General features: G+C 48.2%; 1 protein-coding gene across 4 annotated transcripts in view; it reads right to left on the bottom strand.

Moving 5' to 3' along the window:
- Nucleotides 1-22,900, bottom strand: part of CNTLN (centlein) — a 494,856-nt gene that overhangs the window by 436,510 nt on the left and 35,446 nt on the right. For all 4 annotated transcript variants that reach the window (XM_073552475.1, XM_073552478.1, XM_073552476.1 and 1 more), the window contains exon 3: nucleotides 19,994-20,082. In XM_073552475.1, the coding sequence (XP_073408576.1) occupies nucleotides 19,994-20,082 (89 nt within the window). The remainder of the gene's footprint in view (nucleotides 1-19,993; nucleotides 20,083-22,900) is intronic.

Raw genomic sequence — 22,900 nt, 5'->3', positions numbered from 1 at the left:
CCCGGCGTCTTGATCAGGCCAGTGCTGTCACTTCAGTTGCTGCTGCCATCTCAGGGTCAGCTACAGCAGCCTGCACTGGTCAGCAGCAAGCAGCTCCTGGGACTAAGTCCTTCTTTCGGGCTACTGAGCATGCCCGCAGGTCGTCCTCATTGGAGGCCAGGGATCACATGCTCAGGTCCTGTTGCAGCTCGGATTGGACCATCTGGAAGGTCCCGGAAGGATGCGCCTATAAAAGGATCGCACGACAGCACGGCCGTGCGATAGTATAGACTTTTGTTGGTAGTTGTGTGTATGATGATGGATGCATGAGACTAGTGACTGACTCATTATAAACTCCCTCACTCTGGTTGTGCTTGTGTTAGGGAATTAAAGTTGGAGTCAGCGTCAACGGGTGGCAATGCTTACGCCGCCGCGCTCCTAGTATCCACACCCACTAGCGTCCGATCATGCCTACCCGTACAGGGCACTTTTATACTACGTCTAGTAACAGCAACCGCCTGTGCAGGGCTGTGCGCAAGTTGTGCGCTATCTTAGCCCAACCAAGGGTGATTACTGGAGTCCGCCAGAGCGGTGCTGCGCACACTCGTGCGCTATATCTGTAGTGTGTCTACTGCTGGCCTCGCAGTTGTGGCGCTGCGCACTTTGCTGGTCTGGAGGGACTCTGACCCCGTGTCCGTGGGGCTGAGTTCTGTGACCATTTGCGGATCGTTCCTCATTGCCGAGCTCTGTGAGCTTGAACAGGCTTCAGCATTTATGTTTACCGGTAATGCGGCTCTGTGAGGTAACAAAGCCCGCTTTTGTACACACCGGGTCAGTGGTTAACCCGCCGGTGTCTAGTTAGTACAACACCATATAGTCTCCGCCATTACTGAGCAGCAATTTTCCATCTCTGCACGGTGGACCCCTGGATGCGAACGCACCTTTTACCATCTTTATTATTTGGTGCGTTACGCCAGTCCCTAACAGGGGGCCGTGTCTGTACGCCGTATAAAAGATCGAGGAAGCTCGATCTTTTATCACGGCAGCAAAAATGGCCCTCACGGACATACGGCACACCGTGGAATTTTTGCGGGCCGATAATACGACCCCATAGAAATCTATGGGGGTCGTAAAATCGGCCCGCAAAAACACGGTAAGTGTAAAAGCAGCAATAGAAGGACAAGACCCCCGACTTTTTCTGTGTGAGAAATGTAGTTACACACAGCCATTCTCTCCTCACTGATTTCACAGTAGGCATCTACAGTCATGGCAAAAAAGTTTGAGACTGACACCAATTTTGGTTTTTACAAAGGTTTGTGCTAAAGGCTATGCTCACTGGTTGTGTTTTTACTGCATTTTTTATGCCAATTAACCCCTTTACCCCCAAGGGTGGTTGGCACGTTAATGACTCTGCCAATTTTTACAATTCTGACCACTGTCAATTTATGAGGTAATAACTATGCAACTCTTCAATGGATCCTGGCGATTCGGAGAATATTTTTTCGTGACCTATTGTACTTCATGATAGTGGTAAAATGTCTTTGATATAACGTGCGTTTATTTGTGAAAAAGATGGCAATTTGGCAAAAATTTTGAAAATTTCGCAATTTTCATGCCTTTGAATCACAGAGAAATGCAAAAAAAAAAATACTTAAGTAACATTTCCCACATGTCTACTTTACATCAGCACAATTTTGGAAAAAAAAATTTTTTGTTAGAAAGTTAAAAGTTGACCAGCGATTTCTCATTTTTTCAACACCAATTTTAGGGACCACATCACATTTGAAGTCACTTTGAGGAGTTTATATGAAAGAAGATACCCAAAAGTGAAACCATTTTAAAAACTACACCCCTCAAGGTGCTCAAAACCACATTCAATAAGTTTATTAACCCTTCAGGTGCGTCACAGGAATTTTTGGAATATGGAAAAAAAAAAAAAAGGAACAACTTTTTTTCCCAAAAAATTTACTTCAGATCCAAATTTTTTATTTTGACAAGGGTAACAGGAAAAAAAATGACCCTAAAATTTGTTGTGCAATTTCTCCTGAGTACGTCGATACCCCATATGAGGGAGAAACATGGATTTTTGTGATAACTCCGAGACGCTCATTGGGGGACACAGATACTGTGGGTGTATGCTTCTGCCGCTAGGAGGCTGACACTAAGTGAAAAAAAGAGGTTAGCTCCTCCTCCGCCGTATACACCCTCGCCCCTATTGCGGACGGAAATCAGTTTGGTGCCAAAGCATTAGGAGGACAACAAAATCAGACTTAATACAGGTACAACATGTCCAAAACACCACCCTTATATCAAATTAGTAAATGCATATAAATTTAAACAAAACAAGACCCAACTGGCTAATAGGGTGGGTGCTGTGTCCCCCAATGAGCGTCTCGGAGAAAAGGATTTTACGGTGAGTGATCACAAAAATCCATGTTTCTCCTTCGTCTCATTGGGGGACACAGATACTGTGGGACATCCTAAAGCAGTCCCTGGGTGGGGGATTGACTCACCGATCCAAGCTACATGCACCTCTTTTTTAAAGGTGCGCCACCGCTGCTTGGAGAATCCTTCTACCCAGGCTCGCATCCGCCGAGGCCTGAGCATGGATATTATAATGTTTGGCAAATGTGTGCAGGCTGGACCAGGTTGCTGTCTTGCAAACCTGTTTCATCGAAGCCTGGTGCCGAAGCACCCAAGAGGCGCCCACTGCCCGAGTAGAGTGCGCTCTGATCCCTGCTGGAATCGGCGAGCCTCTAATGCGATAGGACTCCTGAATAGTCAAACGAATCCATCTGGCTATGGTCGATTTCGAAGCAGCGAGTCCCTTCCTGCGCCCTTCAGGGAGCACGAACAGCATGTCCGTCTGATGAAAGGGTGCCGTCCTCGACACGTACTTCCGGAGGGTTCTTACCAGGTCTAACGTGTGAAGAGCCTTTTCCACAAGGTGCACCAGTGCTGCACAAAAAGAAGGCAAGACAATATCTTCACTTATGAGAAAAGTGGACACGACTTTTGGCAGAAAAGGAGGAGCTGGTCTGAGCACCACCTTATCCTTATGGAAAGTGAGGAACGGGGCTTGGCAGGATAGGGCTGCCAGTTCTGAAACCCGCCTGATAGAAGTGATGGCCACTAGGAACACCACCTTCCAGGAAAGGTGCCTCAAGGAGATATCCTGAAGCGGTTGAAATGGAGCTTCCTGCAGAACACTTAGGACCAGGTTAAGGTCCCAAGCGTCCATAGGCGCCTTATAGGGAGGTACCAAGTGGGAGACTCCCTGAATGAAAGTCTTCACCTGCAGATTGGTAGCAATTCTGCGCTGGAACAGGATGGATAAGGCCGATATTTGTCTCCTGAGGGAACTTGGGGCTAAGCCCGAGTCTAGGCCCGACTGGAGAAAAGTCAAGATGTTGGGGATCGAGAATCTCAGCGGAGAAACACCGCGGCCTCGACACCAAGCAAAGAACACCTTCCAGGTGTGGTGGTAAATTCGTGCTGAAGCAGGCTTCCGGGCGCTAATCATTGTAGCGACCACCTTGCTACCGAACCCTGTCTGGGTTAGAATCCAAGATTCAACGGCCATGCCGTCAAACAGAGGGGCGCCTGAGTTCGGGTGGCAAATTGGCCCTTAAAAAAGTAGATCTGGGCGCTCTGGCAGGCGCCAAGGAACATCGGCGAGCAGATGCATTAGATCTGCGTACCACGCTCGACGGGGGCCAGTCTGGGGCCAGCAGAATCACCGGAACCCCTTCCGTCTTGATCTTCTTGATGACCCTCGGAAGCAGTGGCAGCGGGGGAAATAGATATGGGAGGCGAAACTGGTTCCATGGCAGAACCAACACATCCACAGCAATTGCCTGCGGGTCCCTGGCCCGAGCGACATATCTTGGCACCTTGGCGTTCACTCTGGACGCCATCAGGTCCACATCCGGAGTTCCCCACAGCTGACAAATCTGCCGGAAGACTTCGGGATGTAGAGACCACTCTCCGGACGCAAGACCCTGCCGGCTGAGAAAGTCTGCCGCCCAATTTTCCACGCCCGGGATGTGGACAGCCGAAGTCACCAAGTGGTTTGCTTCGGCCCACTTCAGAATGTGCCCCACCTCGTGAATGGTTGCTCTGCTGCGGGTGCCCCCTTGGTGATTTATGCAAGCCACCGCCGTGGCGTTGTCCGATTGAATCCAGGCAGGGCGGCCTGCTAGAAAGTGATGAAACTTTTGCAGAGCCAGCCGAATTGCTCGTATCTCCAATAAGTTGATCGGGAGGCGTGCCTCCTGTGGCGACCACCGTCCCTGGGTCGTGTGGTGGCGAAACACCGCTCCCCAGCCGAGGAGACTGGCGTCGGTTGTAATCACCAACCAATGGTCTGGGGGGAACTGGTTAACCACCATCCGAGCAACTGCCTGACTTGAATGGACAGTCGGCACTGCCGATCGAGCGTGAAGGGATTCTTGTCCCAAGCTGACAAAAGGGCGTGCTGCAGGGGGCGAAGACGGAATTGGGCGAACGGTACCGCTTCCATTGCTGCCATCATTTTCCCTTGACTCCTCATCCCGGATCGGATGGTATGAGGGACTGGTTGACGAAGTGTCCGGACTCCCTGCCGAAGCGCTAGCACCTTTTCCTGAGGGAGAATTACCAACCCTCGGCGAGTGTCGAGAATCATTCCTAGGAAGGAGGTCTTTTGAGCTGGCACAAGGGATGACTTCTTCGCATTGACCAACCACCCTAAGCGGGCAAGAGTATCTAGCGTGATGTTGACATTTTCCTTGCATGCCCGTATTGAAGGGCCTTTGACTAAGAGGTCGTCCAGATAAGGCAAGACGACTATGCCTCGAGAATGCAGTATGGCCATGACAACCGCCATAACCTTTGTGAACACTCTGGGAGCCGTGGCTAGCCCGAGGGGTAGTGCTACGAACTGAAAACGTAGATCGCTGATGGCGAAGCGTAGAAACCTCTGATGAGGAGGAAAAATGGGAATATGCAGATATGCGTCCTGGATATCTATTGTGGCCAAGTATTCTCCCTGCTCCATGGCCGATATGACTGACCGGAGAGACTCCATCTGGAAATGTCTGATCCTGATGAATTTGTTCAGAAGCTTCAGGTCCAAAACAGGCCTGACAGACCCGCAAAAAGGTTGGAATAGAACCCCTGATTTTTTTCGTGTTGCGGTACTGGAACAATGACTCCGTTGTGCTGGAGCAATTTGATGGCTCCCGATAGAGCCCTTGCCTGGGCATCCACCCTGGGAAGCCGGGAAAGAAAAAACTGTCTTGGCGGGTATCTGACAAATTCTATTTTGTAACCTGAGGCCACCAATTCCTTTACCCATGCGTCATGAACGACACTGGCCCAGACGTGGAAAAACCAGAGTAGGAGGCCGCCCACCTTGCTGGTGTCGTCTGGTAAAGGCCTCGAGTCATTTGGCCGACGATCTTTGGGATCTGGATCCCCTCGATCTGGGCTGCTGAGCATGCAATCTCCCCAATGGGTTAGCTCTATATATGAGACCTGCCGCTCCCTATCCTGGTTGGGGCGGCCTGAGGCAGCGGAATTGGCCGCTGTAGTCCACCCGGTGTTGCAAAAAACCCGAAAGCGTGCCTGAAACGGGTGACGAAAAAGCGGTTTGACCCTTTGTTGAGGGAGAAACCCGCTCTTTCCTTCTGTGGAGTCGGAGATAAGTTGATCCAACTTCTCCCCAAATAGGCGGCCGCACTGATAAGGTAGGGAAGTCAAGGACTTCTTAGAAGTAGAATCGGCTCGCCATGTCCTTAACCATAGGGCTCTTCTGATAGAAACTGCATTAGCGGCAGCAAGTGCCGAGCAATTGGCTGCATCCAAAGACGCATTGATTACATAGTCTCCGGCCATCGCCATCTGACCTGCGACCTCCGAAATCTCTGCAGGTAGATCCTGCGCGACCTTATTTAATGTTTCTGAACATGATATCATAGCCTTGGCTACCCAAGTTGCTGCGAACGAGGGAGCGAGAGCTGACCCTGAGACCTCATATACTGAGCGAGCTAAGCTCTCTATGAGGCAATCCGTGGGATCTTTAATCGAGAAAACACTGGGGACGGATAGCAGGGTCTTAGTGGCTATGCGCGAAACCAGAGGATCCACCATCGGGGATTCCATCCATCTTTGACGGAGGTCTGGGGCAAACGGATACCTCGTTTCGAGTGCCTTTTGACCTGAGAAACGCCTGTCTGGACGTTCTCTTTGCCGCTGCACTATGTCCTCAAACTCCGGGTGAGAGAAAAAATTCTGTGCGGGCGCTTCACTCGCTTAAATGCCACTTTATGCCCCATAGCCGCTGCGGGATCATCCTCAATCCCCAGGGTCTGATTGATGGCTTCTATGTGGCTGTCCACTGTTTCTCGTGACCCTGGAGTGTCTAGGTCAAGGGGCTCGTCTGAGTTGCAATCTGAGGTCTGCTCGCTATCAACCACTGGTGACGGGGAGCGAGGAGCAGAGCTTACGGATGCCAAAGCACCGGATAGACTGGGTGATACCGTGTGGATTTGTTTCCTCCGGGTCTGCCTGGAGTGAGAGCGGCCCCTGCAGGCCGGGGGCTCTTGTGAGGTGGAGGTTCCCTCTAAGGCCGGCGAGCCATTGTCCCTGCCCCTATCTGGGGCTTGAAGGGACTCTATTGCTCTCGTAATCGACGCCATGGACTGTGACAGTGATCGGGCCCACTCCGGGGGATGACACATTGGTCCCGGTCGCAGGGGAGGGCTCCTGGGCGCGTTCGGATTCGCAGGCTTCGCATAATCGCTTGCTCTGCGCCCGCGGAAACGCAGCCCGACAGATGCATGCAGCATAAAAGAACGTGTGCGTCTTTGCCTTTTCGGACATGCTGTATCTGTCCGCTGCTGGGGATGTGGGGAGGAGGTAGTGTGGCGCCCCTGAGGCTCAGTCGCCACAGAGGTACTGCACCTTCTCCTAAGGTGTAGTGTCCCACCATCCAGGTAACGGGGGAACTCCTTTCCACTCTCCAACATGGCGTCGATTACGAGAGCAATAGAGTCCCTTCAAGCCCCAGATAGGGGCAGGAACAATGGCTCGCTGGCCTTAGAGGGAACCTCCACCTCACAAGAGCCCCCGGCCTGCAGGGGCCGCTCTCACTCCAGGCAGACCCGGAGGAAACAAATCCACACGGTATCACCCAGTCCATCCGGTGCTTTGGCATCCGTAAGCTCTGCTCCTCGCTCCCCGTCACCAGTGGTTGATAGCGAGCAGACCTCAGATTGCGACTCAGATGAGCCCCTTGACCTAGACACTCCAGGGTCACGAGAAACAGTGGACAGCCACATAGAAGCCATCAATCAGACCCTTTCCTTTCCCGTGCCAGCTCGCTCAGATCACTGAGGCAGCTGGAGCACTCCTTCCTCCATCCCTTTTTCCAGGGATCCCCACTCGTCCCGAGTAGCTTCCTTCCTCACTGACCTTCTGTCAGTGGTTGATAGCGAGCAGACCTCAGATTGCGACTCAGACGAGCCCCTTGACCTAGACACTCCAGGGTCACGAGAAACAGTGGACAGCCACATAGAAGCCATCAATCAGACCCTTTCCTTTCCCGTGCGAGCTCGCTCAGATCACTGAGGCAGCTGCAGTACTCCTTCCTCCATCCCTTTTTCCAGGGATCCCCACTCGTCTCGTAGCTTCCTTCCTCACTGACCTTCTGTCAGACTGAACCCGTAATCCTACACTTTCCCACTCTTTTATATATCTCAACTCCACCCACCTCCCAGCACATCCAGTGTTCCAAGCAGGGAACCACCAGAGGTGCTCTGCTACTCTCTAAGCACTGAGCCACAATTTGGTTGTGCAGAACTACCCTGTTGTGTGGGGTGCGAGTGTTGATGCTTTGGCATCCGTAAGCTCTGCTCCTCGCTCCCCGTCACCAGTGGTTGATAGCGAGCAGACCTCAGATTGCGACTCAGACGAGCCCCTTGACCTAGACACTCCAGGGTCACGAGAAACAGTGGACAGCCACAGAAGGAGAAAGACGTAGAACTGCAACCTCAGCATTCCATAAGAGAGAGAAGGATCAGTACGGAACGAAGGAGTAGGAGAACAGAGAGGAGACGTGGGTTGGAAGAGGAACCCTGCCTATAGGTTCTCAGCGCAAGGTCGGGGCCCGGTCCCCGAGGTTGTATGGACACTTATGGTTCTGCAGCAGACACCAGTGGAGTAGTTGGCTGTAAATGCACTACTCCCAACTAAGAGTTGGGGCACAACAGCAAATAGAGAGCCAGGACTCCGGTGAAAGGAGTCCCCGAGAGAGGCTACGGCTGTCTGCCATACGAGTAGAATTGTTGGGAACATCTGACAGGAGGAGCTCCAGAGTGCCACGGTACTGGAGATCTTCACAATTTAAGACGCAATAGAGGAGTCGTTCAGGAAAGGTACATGTTGGCGGAGTGTGGGAGAGGAGCTTCCCTTCTGGCCTGAAGGTTGGCTGAGTCTCTGACCTGGAGGACACGGCCCGGAGGCAGGCACCCTTGTGTACCGCAGACTGTGAGTAAAGCTTTGGAACTGCAGGCCTCGGTGTCCTCCATTCATTCTTGCGCCAACCCACTCGGCACCACTACATCTGGGTACCATCCTTTACGCTGCCTGCGCCTTTCCACAACTACACTACCCTGGGACACCAGCCCTGCCTGTGGAGGGCTATACCATCACTGCTGCATCCTACCATCTGTCCCAGAGTATCTGTCTGCAGCGTCATCTTAACACCTCTCTTGCCGAGCACCACAGGTGGCGTCACGAACTATTCCATTCCATTAACTACAACTACATTCCGCCATTGACTTGGCGCCCAGGGCCACGGTCCGGGTCACCGCTGCTGTGACACATCCCCCTGACACCGGCCCGGTACCGAGTACCCCGCAGCCCTGGGACGGCGACCCAACTTGGCATCACGAACAGGATGACGAGACCCGATGCCGTCGGGTTCTGTGTGCCTGAGATTTGTTGGACTTTATACTTTTGAAAATGTGCATAAGACCTGATTTGATGGACTGTAAAATGGACATTAGAAATGGCCGCTGGAGCGGAGAAGGGCGTGAAGAGATAGGAGGTCCTAGGCAAAGACCGCAAAGAGTCTTGGGCCTCCCCTGCCTGAATTACTATGTGACTGCTACATGGCCCACCCCCCGAGGGGTTCGAATACTGGCTTGGTATGGAGGCGCTGGAAGAAGACGCCGCCCCCGGAAGGAGGGGCAGAAGAAGCCAGTGGCGGGAAAGGGGCCGAGGCAGGAAGAAAGACGCCAGAACGCCATTTTGGAGAGACAGGGAAGGAGGCCTGCGGAGCACGGGGAAACGGATCTCCCTGGCGCCATGGCTGAAGGCTCCGACCCCGTCTCTGCGATGAACCGCCAGCAGCTGGAGGATGAAATCGCCCAGCTGACATGCCGTCTGCGACTGAGGCAGGAGGCCTTATGGAGGTTGAGCAGGCCGAATGCCCAGGAGGGGCCTACACCACCGGCGCCCCTGAACTTGGTACCTTTGCCACCGGTACCTGTCACCGCTGCACCGGACTGTCCTCAGGCAGCGCTGATTTATACCTCCACGCTGTCCATACAGCTGGTCGCGGCCCGCCCGGAGGAGTCACCGGAGACCCCGGGAGCCGAGGCCGAGCTCCCGCCCAGACCTGACGCGGCTGCTCAGGTCCCACTGGAGGCCCCCTGACCCGAAGCCATCATCAGTTCCGCCACCGCCAGCACCCGGACCCGCCATTCCGGTGGATATCCCTGCGGCGGCCCACCGTCTCAGGCCTGTACCGGAGCCCCGCCAGGAGGTCCCAGGTATGACTGCAGCCCCTGCACCCGGGAAGGCCCTGGGGTGTACGCCCGTAGTAGCGGCAGGACAGGTCGTGCTGGACCTTGTCTGGGACCGGGATGACTGTCCCCAGGGGGAAACACCTGAACCCCTGACGGTGGCGCTGCGGTGTTAGACCAGCTTGGAGCGGTCCCGGGAAGAGCGGGAGGAAGAGAACTGGGCCAAATGCCGGGCTAACATCCGGCAACTGGCAGCTGAATACTGGGAGAGGGAACAGCGCCGGCTACCAATACTAGGCCCAGATTTAGACCGAAAGGAGAAGGCCCGTGCTGGTCATTACGGACCCCGGGATGCACTTGGCTGGGGGCAAGTTTTGAATGTGAACCAGGAGAAGGGTTTCGGGTTCATTGCAGACCCCAAAAGAATAAGTGACCTCTTCTTCAGTCGGCGGGACGTGAAGTCCCATCTGAGGAGGGGACATCCTGATAGAGACCTGCGGCCTGGGGAGTACGTGACTTTCACCCGGCATGAGGGGCTCAGGGGGTGGTACGCCCTGAATATACGCCATATCCCAGAGGAGCTTCTTGAGAGATACAAGCTGAAGCGACCTGCTGCACCTCCACCCCCCGGTTGTCACCCAGACTGTTCAGGTACCTGCTCCTGGAAAACCTGCAGCCCTTGCATCAGCCCCAGGCCGGCAGCCTAAGCCAAAGGTCACCAACTGGACACCGTGGGAAGAAGAATACCTGAAGATTGCCAAGGAGTACCTTTCATCTGGTAGCGGTACCCAAGCTTCCAGAACCCCAGGAGGGGACCAACATTAGTGAATTACAGTAACTCTCATGACCCAGGAGTGTTTGTTTAGCACCATTGTGCCTTTTTGTTTGCTCATCATGGTTTAGTTTTTGTTTTTCCCAAAGTTGCCCTGTTTTGATTGGCAGCGTTTTCTACATTTGGAACTGAGGAGATCATGAACGCTGTATGATCCAAAACTTTTATTGTAAATAGTTGCACCTCTTTAGGTGCCCTCTCTTGGTTTTACATAAGGACACTTTGCGAAGATGATGTCTACCTCAAAGGACACTGCAAGAGATCCCGGCTGGGAGCGGTGTCAAGCACTTACAAGAATAATTGTTTAAAGTTTTAATGCAAAGTATTTTTGATAATGTGTTTTATAAGAGTATTAGTAATTGAGAAATGGCTTTTAGATAGAGTGAGAAATGTTTTGATAGAGAATTAAGAATAAAGAATTGAACATGACAGGTGACGGACCAGGTACTTTTTTTTTTTTACATAAAGGAATATTCCTTATTCCTAGCATTTAATTTACCCCTTTTTTAGGGACCTCCAATGCTCTACCCCACTAATGTATGTAAGAAGAGGGGAGAGAGGAGACAAGAGAGAGAGAAAGAGAACAGACATTATCGTACTGGACTTTCTCGAAGCTCACTCACCACTCGGACGCTTCACAAGACGGGTACCGGATCTGGAGGCTGACTGGTCTGTACACGACTCTCATCGGGACTGTGTACCCCTCCTTGTTAACACCATGACGATCCTCCCGTACGCTGTCCGAGCAGCTTCCACTGAGCGAGACCGCCACTCCTGCAACTCCTGGTGCGGCTGTAAGTGCTCTGGCAAAAAAGGCTCTCAGTCTTAACAAGTTAGCTGCTGCCGCTTTCAGATGAGAACAGTCACATTCAACCTAGAATGGTTGGTTACACCTGCCAGCACTTCTGACAGCATTACCCCATTTTTTTTTTTTTTTTAATTAACTCATCACCTGCGCTTCATGGGTGTTATCCACATGCGCAATACATCCGACTTGTTTGCACCCCCAGTAACCACTACTGGTGTGTGCTGATCTCCTCCCCGTGCATACCCCGGAGCGCGCTCCCTTTCTACACTCGGGGAGTCTTTCTGGCCAGTTCCTGGTGCACGTCTCTGTCCTGGCACTATCGGGCGCGTCACTTCCGATGCGCGCCCGCGTCACTTCCGATGCACGCCCGGCTCCAGGCGTTCATCTGACGCCCGACCGCTATGACACCCGGCACCGCCGCCTCCTCCCTACCTGGACCTGCCCGGAGGGGGCGATAACGCTGCAACACCCCTGGCTACCAAGACGCTCGGTCACCTCCACCTCCTCCATACCTGTGCTGGATTTTACCTGGAGGGAGCGATCACGCTGCTGTCCACCACTGTTCTGCAGGTACTGCTTCTTCTTTATGGCCCAAACAGTGACCGGCGTCCTGGGCTCAACAGGGAGGGATTCCGAGAGGGTCCTCCAAGGAGTCTTACCTCTGCCCGGGCACCGATGTGCTTCACGGGCTGCATGGTCACCACACGTCAACAGGGAGGGAGCACAAAAGTGGCCTCCGTGGACTTCTATGAGGTATGTCGGCATCTGGGAGGGTACACCCAATGTGGTCTCCGAGGCATCAAACTTCACCCAGGCAATTGCCTCGCGGGCTGTGGCCATGCACTCGCTCAGGGGGGGGCATAGGAATATATGGCCCCCGAGGCGACTACTGGTACCTGGTGACGGGTGCAGCAGACCGCTGCCTGCCAGTAATCACCCGACCCAGGCCCAGGCATCCTCTTCTTTCTTTTTTCTTCCAGAATCTTCAAGAGGTTTTCATCTTGAGGGTTCCCCATCGAGGACAGGAAACCAACTGATGCGGAGAGAGGAGCCGCCCCTTTTATCTTGAAGGCTTCCTGTCCTCATTGGGCGGATCCCCTCTCTCGTGGTGCCGTCATGTAGAATGGAAAAAAGTTAATAGGGTATAAATACTTGTTCAAGGCACTGAATGCTGTCCACATCATGATATCTATATTATGCTTCAAATTTAAATCCCCCAAAAGACGTACCAACAATGGAACTTCATTTTATCAGTGTGCTACAGGAGAATTGCCATCCACATGTCAAGAATTGTTCCATACAAATTATGCTGATGCAAACGTTGTAATTACAGCCCCAAGCACTGCTTTACTATTCTGGTTAATATAGGGTACACGCCACAGTAAAAGCATACTGAAGGGGGTGCATTAGAACGCCGTGATACATAGTCGCACAATCAGCTTTAAACGCCGAATGTCAAGAATCCCATAAAATAGAAATATCAGGTTGGCATTGCGGCTGATGGGCATTTTTTTTTTTTTTTTTTTTTACATACAGGAATATAATCCTCTTCAAGTGTTTTTGAAAAAAATAAAAAACAGAAAAAAAAACTCAGCATTTGTGAACAGACTGCTCTAACATCTGCGCTTCACCAGGGCATCCCCGGAGGAATTCTAAATGATGCCTTCCTGTGCTGAATAAAGTGCTAACTTGCACCTTGAATTTCAAACTGTGTCCTGAGCAGCCATCCAGTTGGTACAACACCAGCTGAAATCCCAGTGGCCGCCGCTCACTCAGGCTTGACTGCAATTATCATGTCAATATTTTGTGCTCCAATATGCAGATATGCACACACGCGGGCAGCAGAACGTTCCGCTCTGACATGGAATCTTCACTTGTGTTTGATGCTAGGGGAATTTTTAATGAAACGAGATATTAACATTTTATAGGATATAGACAATTGCCGCGATACGCTGTTTTGTTTCCAAACTTTTGTTACCATTTTCCTGAAAAGAGAAAGCCTTTATAGTAAGAAAAAAAATATTACAGTAATAATCTCTATATAAAGAAGATACTTGGCCTGCACTCTTTTGCTATGAGAATGACTTTTAGTAAAATAAAGACCAAAGGAAAATTAAACAACTGAGCAGTAATGGGTACCAAAAGTTTCTTCACTAAAGGGTTGGTCCAGGAACTAAAACGTACTTTCTAAACCTTTATCTTTACTTCCTAACTAGTGATGAGCTAGTATACTTGTTGCTCGGGTTTTTCCGATCATGCTCGGGTGTCCTCCGAGTATTTTGGCGTGCTCGGAGGCTTAGTTTCCATTGCCATAGCTGCATGATTTGCAGTTCCTTGCTTTAAAGTTCCTTTACAACCACCCCTTCAAAAATCGAAAAAATACATGTACCTCACAAAAAAAGAGATAGGAAGAACCTGAAATGTATTAGGCTATGTTCACATGTAGCATTTTTGCAGCCAAAACCTGCTCTCTTGGCTGTTAAAGGGAATCTGTCACCTATTTTTTCGTATATAAGCTGCTGTCACTGCCATCAGAGACTTATCTATAGCATTCTGTAATGCTGTAGATAAGCCTCAGATGTAACCTGAAAAACGAGTTAGATTATACTCACCCGGGGTCCGGTCTGATGTGTGTTGCGGTCCGGGTCCAGCACCTCCCATCTTCTAGCGATGACGTCCTCCTCCTTGCTTCTGTCGCACTCCTGCGCAGGCGTACTTTATCTGCCCTGTTGAGGGCAGAGTAAAGTACTGAAGTGCGCAGGCACTGAGCCTCTCTGACCTCTCCTGGCGCCTGTGCACTGCAGTACTTTACTCTGCCCTCAACAGGACCGATAAAGGACGCCTGCGCAGGAGCGCGACAGAAGCAAGGAAGAGGACGTCATAGCATGAAGATGGGAGGTGCAGGACCCGGACCCTCGACACCCATTGGACCGGACTCCCGGATGACTATAATATAACTCATTTTTCTTATCTTTCAGGTTACATCGGGGGCTTATCTACAGCATTACAGAATGCTGTAGATAAACCCCTGATGGCGGTGGCAGCAGCTTATATACGAAAAAATAGGTGACAGATTCCCTTTAAATTGTTGTATTCAGAAAGCAGGCTATGCTGCATTTTTGTGACTGTTTTGGTGCGTATTAAATATGTGATTTGTCTACAGTACATGTTTAGTTAAGTTACTTTTATTCACTAAAAAAACCACAGCAAAACATGTTTGCCTGAGTTTCTTTGCAACATTTTCTCATTGCTTTCTAGGGATGAAAAAAAATCTTGCAAAAACACTGAAAGTAGTGACACGCTGCAGTGCTCAAATTTAGTCAGGAAAAAAAAAGTGTGTATGAGATTTCTGAAATCTCAGCTTTGGGTGTTATTCTAAAACAAAGCTTTTCTGCAGATAAAAAAACCCCCCACAAAAAATAGAAGTTTGTCCATCATTTTGTCATGGGGCAGGATTGATGTGAACAGGACAACTGCATTAGCCTATACTCAGATCTACAGGACATCAGAGGTTAGTCTTTTCTACCATAATAAGGGGTGTTCAAAGCAATTTTATGTGAAAAATGTTAATTTGTGTGATATTGAAATACATGAATAATGTTGGTATGCAAGGTAAAACGTAAGCTGAGCTAGTGATTGTTAGGAGATGAGCGGATTGATACGTAGGACTCAGATCCACCGTCCACGTCAATGATGCACAGATGACGTTGTGTCAGTCCAGACTAATCAAAGGCTCCAGCGGGCACACCAGAAAGCAAGAGAATCGTGGGTCTCCAGCCTAGGTGCCAGGATCCACTGACCTGGACATGGGACCGGACTACTGCTTTTGATCCTCTCATCTCTAGAACAGAGCCACAGAAATCAGGCCTTTGGAGTCGGAGACCATTTTGGTGGAGTCGGAGTCATGAAAATTGAGGAGTCGGAGGTTTGGCTTACCAACTCCACAGTCCTGGCAGGGCTGTGGAGTCGGATCCCATTTTGGTGGAGTCGGAGCCCATTTTGGTGGAGTCGGTATCATGGAAATTGAGGAGTCGGAGGATTGGCTTACCAACTCCACAGTCCTGGCAGGGCTGTGGAGTCAGAGTCGGAGCCTATTTTGGTGGAGTCAGAGTCATGGAAATTGAGGATTCGAAGGTTTGGCTTACCGACTCCACAGCCCAGACAGAAATGCAAGCTAGCCATCGGCTGCAAAAGCGTTACCAAAAGTGGGCCTATCACTGGACAGTTATGGAATTTCCTATGTTTAACCCCAATTTTGTCCGTGGCCTGAAACCTACTTTTAGTCCAAAGCTGATAAAATTAGAGGCTTTAGCAGAAAAAGGTAAGGTAAGGATTCTTCCTTGATCTATATAATATAAAGAAATGCTTTAAAAAAAAGTTTTCCTTCCAAGTTAAATGAATGCAGATTTCACACTGTCATAGATTTCTGAAATGAGGATAAAAAATTAAAAGGGCTGAGCCGAGCACTTCCATAAAAGCCTCCTGTGCAGATGATCAGTCCAGGTGGATTTACCCTAGCTCTTCCCTCTACCTATTTCTATGATACAATCACAAAGCAACAAAGAAAACAAGTGACCCTGTTTGCATATTACAAAGATCAATAGTATTTCAAGTAGTTTCAAGTACATTATAGACTGTTACAATGGCTTGGGAGATATACCTGGAGGTTTGCAAGGGTCCCCAAGGCTTCTGCTCATTTGCACAGCAAAGACGTTCCTTGTTTTGCTATTTATTTCTGAATATTCAATCTAACTGCTCACAGGAACAATATGCTGGAACATGGCTTTTCCTTGTAGGAAAGACTGATTTGGAAGAGGTTTTGACAGCTGCACATTGAACCTGTACATTGTCTAATTAAATCCTAAACCAATTGCCCTTTTATGAACTTACAGTGGATGTCCCCTTTCAGAAAACCTCAGTTCTCAGGCACAATTTATTTTAAAAAAAAAATGCGTCTTACTTGCCCTCCCCAGGTCTAGCTCCGAATCTCCACCGGTGCTTGTGATGTCTGATTGCGATTGCAGAAGCCAGCCAATCCTCGAGAGCTCAGTGGCTCAGAGTATAGTTATTGGCTGCAGAAAGGTTGACGTGATGTGAGTGCTGCAGACAATAACTGACAGTTGGTTCAGTGGTGGAGAATCAGACCAGCACCCGGGAAGGGTACATAAAGAGCACTTTTTTTCCCCCAAAATAAACTGGGCCCCGGGATCGGGATTTTCTGAGAGAAGATAACCCTTTTAAGCAGGCAAACCTGCAGCACAATAAAAGAAAATCTGTTCATAGAAATGCCAAAACTTAGTTCTGCTACACTAATAAGCTTATTACATTTCTACAGCCGAATCTTTATGTCTGATAATGAAGCTTAAAAGGGGTTATCTGGGACATTTGTTTTTCTCCTGTGGGGCCAAGAACTTACAGGCAGGTAGTTAGCAGCTATCCAGAAGTTATGATTCTGCCCAGTGACAATCTATTCCGCTCCTGCCGATTCTCCCAAGGAAGTCACGTTGAAGGAGCAGCTTCTTCTCTTCTGCCCTGTTGACAGGACATCTTTGCCAATGTCATTCTGATTGGCAGCCGGCTCCCCACAGCCTACCTGCTGGAAGCAGGCTTTCAATAATCACGATGTTAGAACTCATGCCCCAAAACAGTGCAGAAGAGGAAGACCTGCTCAGTTGACACGAGGTCAAAAGCAACAGGAGAGTCACCGTCTGACCTGGAAGAGATCTTCGCAAGGCAGAACAGGCAGGTGGTTAGCAAGTACCTGCCTGTAAGTGCTTAGCTCAACAAGTCCCAGATAACCTCTTCAAGTGTGAAACCCATAGAGACAAAACAGCATGTGCGTACATTGCATTCGACTCATGTTTAAAGTATACGGCAGGAAATACTACTGGCATACATGTTAATAGTATCCACACGGCGCCAACCAATAGAGGCACTGGCCTTCTTCAGGGTAGTATGTGCCCATATACTTCTTGCACAGGAAAGAGCAGCAAACAGAACTTAAGCCACAGCTAAAAAATGTAAACCACGAAATATACATTTTTTACGCAATGAAATATACAGTTTTTACGCAGACGAATACCTCTGTATGCCTCTATGATCCTGATATGTACCTTCGATGGAAGGGTAGACTGTTCAAACAGCTTATGGCAGAAATACAGTATAAAATAGTTTGAAATGTTGCACAAGTTTTGCACCACTCATAGTTGTGCAAAGATTTTGTGACTTTGGCAATTACGCCAACCACACCAACATTTTAAAAAGTTGCTGCAGCTTAGCAGAGAGGGCATGGAGAAGCACAGCCCAACAAATTCACCATAATTTACAAGTAGCATAAATTAAGACAGAAATGTACTCCAGGCCATGAAATATGTGCCAAATTCATTATGATGCCCACGTCTCTTACGGAATTTGGCGCATCTTGAGCCAGTGCACAGTTCATGAAGACTGGCGTACAAAATGCTAGTCTTGAGAAGTCAGCCCCGTAGGGCGCACAATGCTGCAGTCTAAACCAGGGTTTCCCAACTCCAGTCCTCAAGGCCCACCAACAGATCATGTTTTCAGGATTTCCTTTGTATTGTACAGGTGATGCAATTATCACCTGGGCAATACTAAGGAAATCCAGAGAACATGATCTGTTGGTGGGCCTTGAGGACTGGAGTTGGGGAACCCTGGTCTAAACATTACGTCAGCAAAGACTAAACAGTTTTTCAGTGGAAGAGCCGTCATACTGGCACTTGATAATATTGGCTCCGTGTAGCATGGTGAAACTGAGAATTCATACTTAGCAGCAATACCTTTCCTACCTAACAGTTTGATATTGACTTACATTGTTATTTTCGTCTCCATTGATGTACATAGCTGGCTTCCTAATAAGAAAACGCACCCTGGAGCTAAGCCGTTTAGCCCAAGCATTAGCAGTGGAGTTTAATAGCTGTCTGCTTCCAAGGACAAGAATAATCCCAAAAAGTAAAAGAAATAACCCAAAATTATTTAAAAAAAAACAAAACAGTGCAGCAAAGCACTATTTTGGCAAAAAAGGACCTTTTTGCCAATCAGGTTGTTCACCTCTTTGGGACAATTTGTTTTAAACATACATATATGCATTTTTGGCTAAAAGTCATTTTTACAATTGGGTTTCATTCAAACGTTTGAACTGTTTGTGTTCTATTGCCTCAGTGTGGCACTGTCTTTTCCTGGCTGTTGAATGAATCCGTTAGTCAGCCCGCTATGACTGTCATACGAAGAGTTTGCAACCCTTATCTGTCTTTTTCTGAGCTCTTCTCAACTGATTTATGAGCCAAGAACACATTAATGTTGAATGTACAGAGAAACAGTCTGTAAAAGCAAAATTGCGCATCATTTTTAATGAAACCCAGTTGCAAGAATGATTTTTATTTCTAAATACAAGAATTTAAAAAAAAAAAAAAAAAATATATATATATATATATATATATATATATATATATACCACCTTGAAGATTTGTCATCCATTTAAACCAGTACCAAATGACAGAGGCACATGTACCAGTCACATGACGACGGGAGAGCTATTTGACTCATGACTTAAAGGGAAACTGTCACCAGTATGTTGCTATGTAATCCAAGAGCAGAATGACTCTCAGATTCCAGGAATGTGTCACTTGCTAGACTGCTTGCTGTCATTTTGATAAAATCACTATTTTCTCTGCTGCAGATCTAGCAGGTCTCTGAATACTAAGCTTTGTATAACACCACCAACACCACTGATTAGTTCATAACTGAAGGGGGTATGGTTACACAAAGCAGATGAATAGGAGGCAGGAGACACCTAGTCAACGAGTGAATCTACTGCTGATAAAAGACTGATTATATTAAAACTAAAACAAGCAGCTCAGTAAGTGACATCACTGGACTCAAGGTCCTGGCCTCTTCATCATGCATCAGATTACATATAAAAAAAAAAACCTGCTGACAGATTGTATTTAATCAGGCAATGTGTCCTGCACGGACATTGCTAAAGGGAATCTGTCAGCAGATTTTTGCTATGTAATCTGAAGACCGAAGGAGATAGGAGCTGAGACACCGAATTCAGGGATGTGTCACTTGTCAAAGTGACTGCTGTTATTTACTGAGAAGGATTTCACATTAACAGATTAACATTGTCGGGCTAGTATAATCAACTAAGCACTTCTGTCGATGGACTTTGTACATGGAAAACCTGGTGTGGGCGGGGTTTGCTTTCTCAGCTCTGCTTCATTGCTAAACGTAAAAGCTCGGATTGCATAAGAACGACTGCACATAGTAATACATGTGATACATCATTGGAATCAGCTTCTCTTTGTCTACATTAGGCTGCTCTCAGAGGAGGTCGCAAAAACCTGCTGACAGATTCCATTTAATCTGCTGTGAGCAGGAAATGGTTGCAATAGCTGCTGTATGCAGATGGTCTGTCAAACAAATAGGATTTAGTATGGACACCTTTGCTGACAGTACCCTAGTCTCAGTGCCTCTTGGCTCTTCAACAAAAAACAATAGGAGAAATGCATTCACCTTTCATTCCCGTTTAGGGTCAAAACATCTTGCAAAAGGTCAGAATCTTACCTGTCAATAACCAATGAAATGGCTTGTGTTACATCTGGATTGGATACTTGAAGGCGCTTCCATAGTGACCATACAAACTCTTTGTCAGCCTATACCGTGGAAAAGAAATCAAATAGTTAGAAAATTAAATTTGCTTAAGGGTATAATAGATTGCTTTTGTAAGCAAATTATAGTATTTACAATAAGGCTTCAATCTGCAACATAATAAAGAAAGTACAAATGTGAACATAAGTCAGTTCAAGCATTAACCGATTGCTACTTTTAAATGGAAGTATCACATCTATACCCTTCCGGATAAAGCTTTTTATTCATTTTTTTATAGGTTGAAAAGAAAAACAAACAAAAAAACACAATAGTTTTAAAACTTTTGGAAGCCTTTTCGATTTCAATTTTCAGTGTTTACCACTGTAATGACATGAGACTTATCAAAGTGAGGTAGTAAGATAACAAGAATACGAAATACATATATTTACAGATTTTTTCCTTATTTTAGTGTTTGTACACAATAAAAACACTATTTTAAAAATATCACTTATTTTTGTTATTAGTGATGAGGGAACGTGCTAGGGTAAGGGGTTTTCCGCCATGCTGGGGTACTAACCGAGTGAATTCGGCGTGCTCGAAAAAGATGTTCAAGACATGCAGCCGCGGGGACTTGAACATATATTTCGAGCACAACAAAGGCACTCGGTTAGCACAGGAGCACGCTCCGATAACACATTATCCGAGCACGTTTGCTCATCACTAGTTCCTATATTCTAAAAACTACAGGGTGGGCCATTTGTATAGATACACCTAAATAAAATGGGAATGGTTGGTGAGATCAACTTCTTGTTTGTGGCACATTAGTATATGGGAGGGGGCGAAACTTTTCAAGATGGGTGGTGACCATGGCGGCCATTTTGAAATTGGCCATTTTGGATCCAACTTTTTTTCCAGTGGGAAGAGGGTCATGAGACACATCAAACTTATTGAGAATTTCACAAGAAAATGGTGTGCTTGGTTTTAACGTAACTTTATTCTTTCATGAGTTATTTACAAGTTTCTCTTTGTCTACAGCTATTGACATGTCGCAGAGGTTAACACGTGAGGAGCGGATAGAAAATGTGTTGATGTCTGTGTACACAGTGTAACAAATGGAGGCAGAGGCACAGATGGTTAATTTCATTCATTTTTATTTTTAGAGTGGAACCTCGAGACCACGGTCCGTGGGGCTTTGAAGGGGGTGTGACTAGTGAGCCTCAGGTATCCATAGTAAGATCCCTCGAACAGGACCAGAGTGGAATACCTGGGGGACACACGTGCTACCTCCAGTTAGACCCCGGACACGTGGCAGCTGTCCCAGCAAGACAAACGGGTAACAGATATGATGGAGCTGACCGGTGGACACCGGGTATGAGTGGTGAAGCTGGCACTGGTGAGGAAGGACAGGTTCCAGGTAGATAATAGGAAGCTGGCTCCAGTAACCTTCACGTAGTCCTCGGGTTTGGATCGCGAGTGGCGGAACGGGATGGCACGTGAAACGATGGATACTGATGTCGTCTGAGATAGTTGAACACTGGTCACAGATATACTGTTTGTCTCCGCAGAATGAGCAAGAGCAAACGGATTGCAAACGCAACACAGACAGAACAGGGACTGAATCGGATGTAGCAAGAGTAAATACTTGTGGCTCCGACACTCTCCCTATGGAGGAGAAGCCAGAAATAGTAATCAGTGCGCTACCACTGGTTAATTGCCATTTTCAAAAAATGAGCGCTGTCCCTGTAAGAGACCAGAGGGAAGCGCGCAAATGTCCTAAGCATTCTCCCTGAAGGCCTGCTGGCAGCGTGCCAGGAAGTGGGGGAGAGAGAAGTAACAGCAGAACGCTGAAGGACAGACAGAGCACGAGGATCCAGACAGGGACCTCGCCAAGGTACAGGGGCAGCGTGGAAAGTAGTAGCAGATGAGGGACCAGAACTGTGGGCAGTGCCAGAACTGGGTGTAACACACAGTACCCGGGTCATTGCAGCAGATTTCAATGCAAGACACGCTACGCAAGAAAACTGTCACCATTCCCATTTTATTTAGGTGTACCATATAAATGGCAGGCCCAAAAAAGTTTGCATCATCACTGAACATAATGTTCTGTGTAAACTGATGGTCCTGTTCCAATTTTTGTTTTGCCCATTTTGCAAATTCACCACGCCGATCTGGCATCAGTCGAACCACCCTTCAGCAGATATTAGCTACTCACAAATGGCACCCTTACAAAATCCAGCTGCTGAAGCATCTCAACGAGGATGACCCAGATCGGCATGCTGAATTTGCACAATGGGCAAAACAAAAATTGGAACAGGACCCTCAGTTTACACAGAACATTACGTTTAATCCAATCTCTGTACTTAGCCACACTCATGTTTCCTTCAACTGCAACTAGTCAGCCTGCCCCTGCAGTTGAAAAATATCCCCACAGCATGATGCTGCCACCACCGTGTTTCACTGTTGGGATTGTATTGGGCAGGTGATGAGCAGGGCCTGGTTTTCTCCACACATGCCGCTTAGGACTTTTTGGTGATAATTCTATCTTCATCTCATCAGCTCAGAGAATCTCATTTCTCGTAGTCTGGGAGTCCTTCATGTGTTTTTTAGCTTTCATATGTCTTGCACTGAGGAGAGGTTTCCTTCGGGCCACTCTGCCATAAAGGCCCGACTGGTGGACTGCTGGAGTGATAGTTGACTTTGTAGAACTTTCTCCCATCTCCCTACTGCATCTGTGGAACTCAGCCAAAGTAATCTTGGGGTTCTTCTTTACCTCTCTCACCAAGGCTCTTCTCCCATGATTGCTCTGTTTGGCTGTACAGCCAGGTCTAGGAAGACTTCTGGTGGACCCAAACTTCTTCCATTTAAGGATTATGGAGGCCACTG

Source organism: Dendrobates tinctorius, unplaced genomic scaffold (assembly GCF_039654945.1).
Source record: "Dendrobates tinctorius isolate UK_male_01 unplaced genomic scaffold, ASM3965494v1 ptg000191l, whole genome shotgun sequence".
Taxonomy (NCBI): Eukaryota; Metazoa; Chordata; class Amphibia; order Anura; family Dendrobatidae; genus Dendrobates; species Dendrobates tinctorius.
The sequence above is the reverse complement of the archived record's forward strand: the minus strand, read 5'-3'. Positions and strand labels throughout refer to the sequence as shown.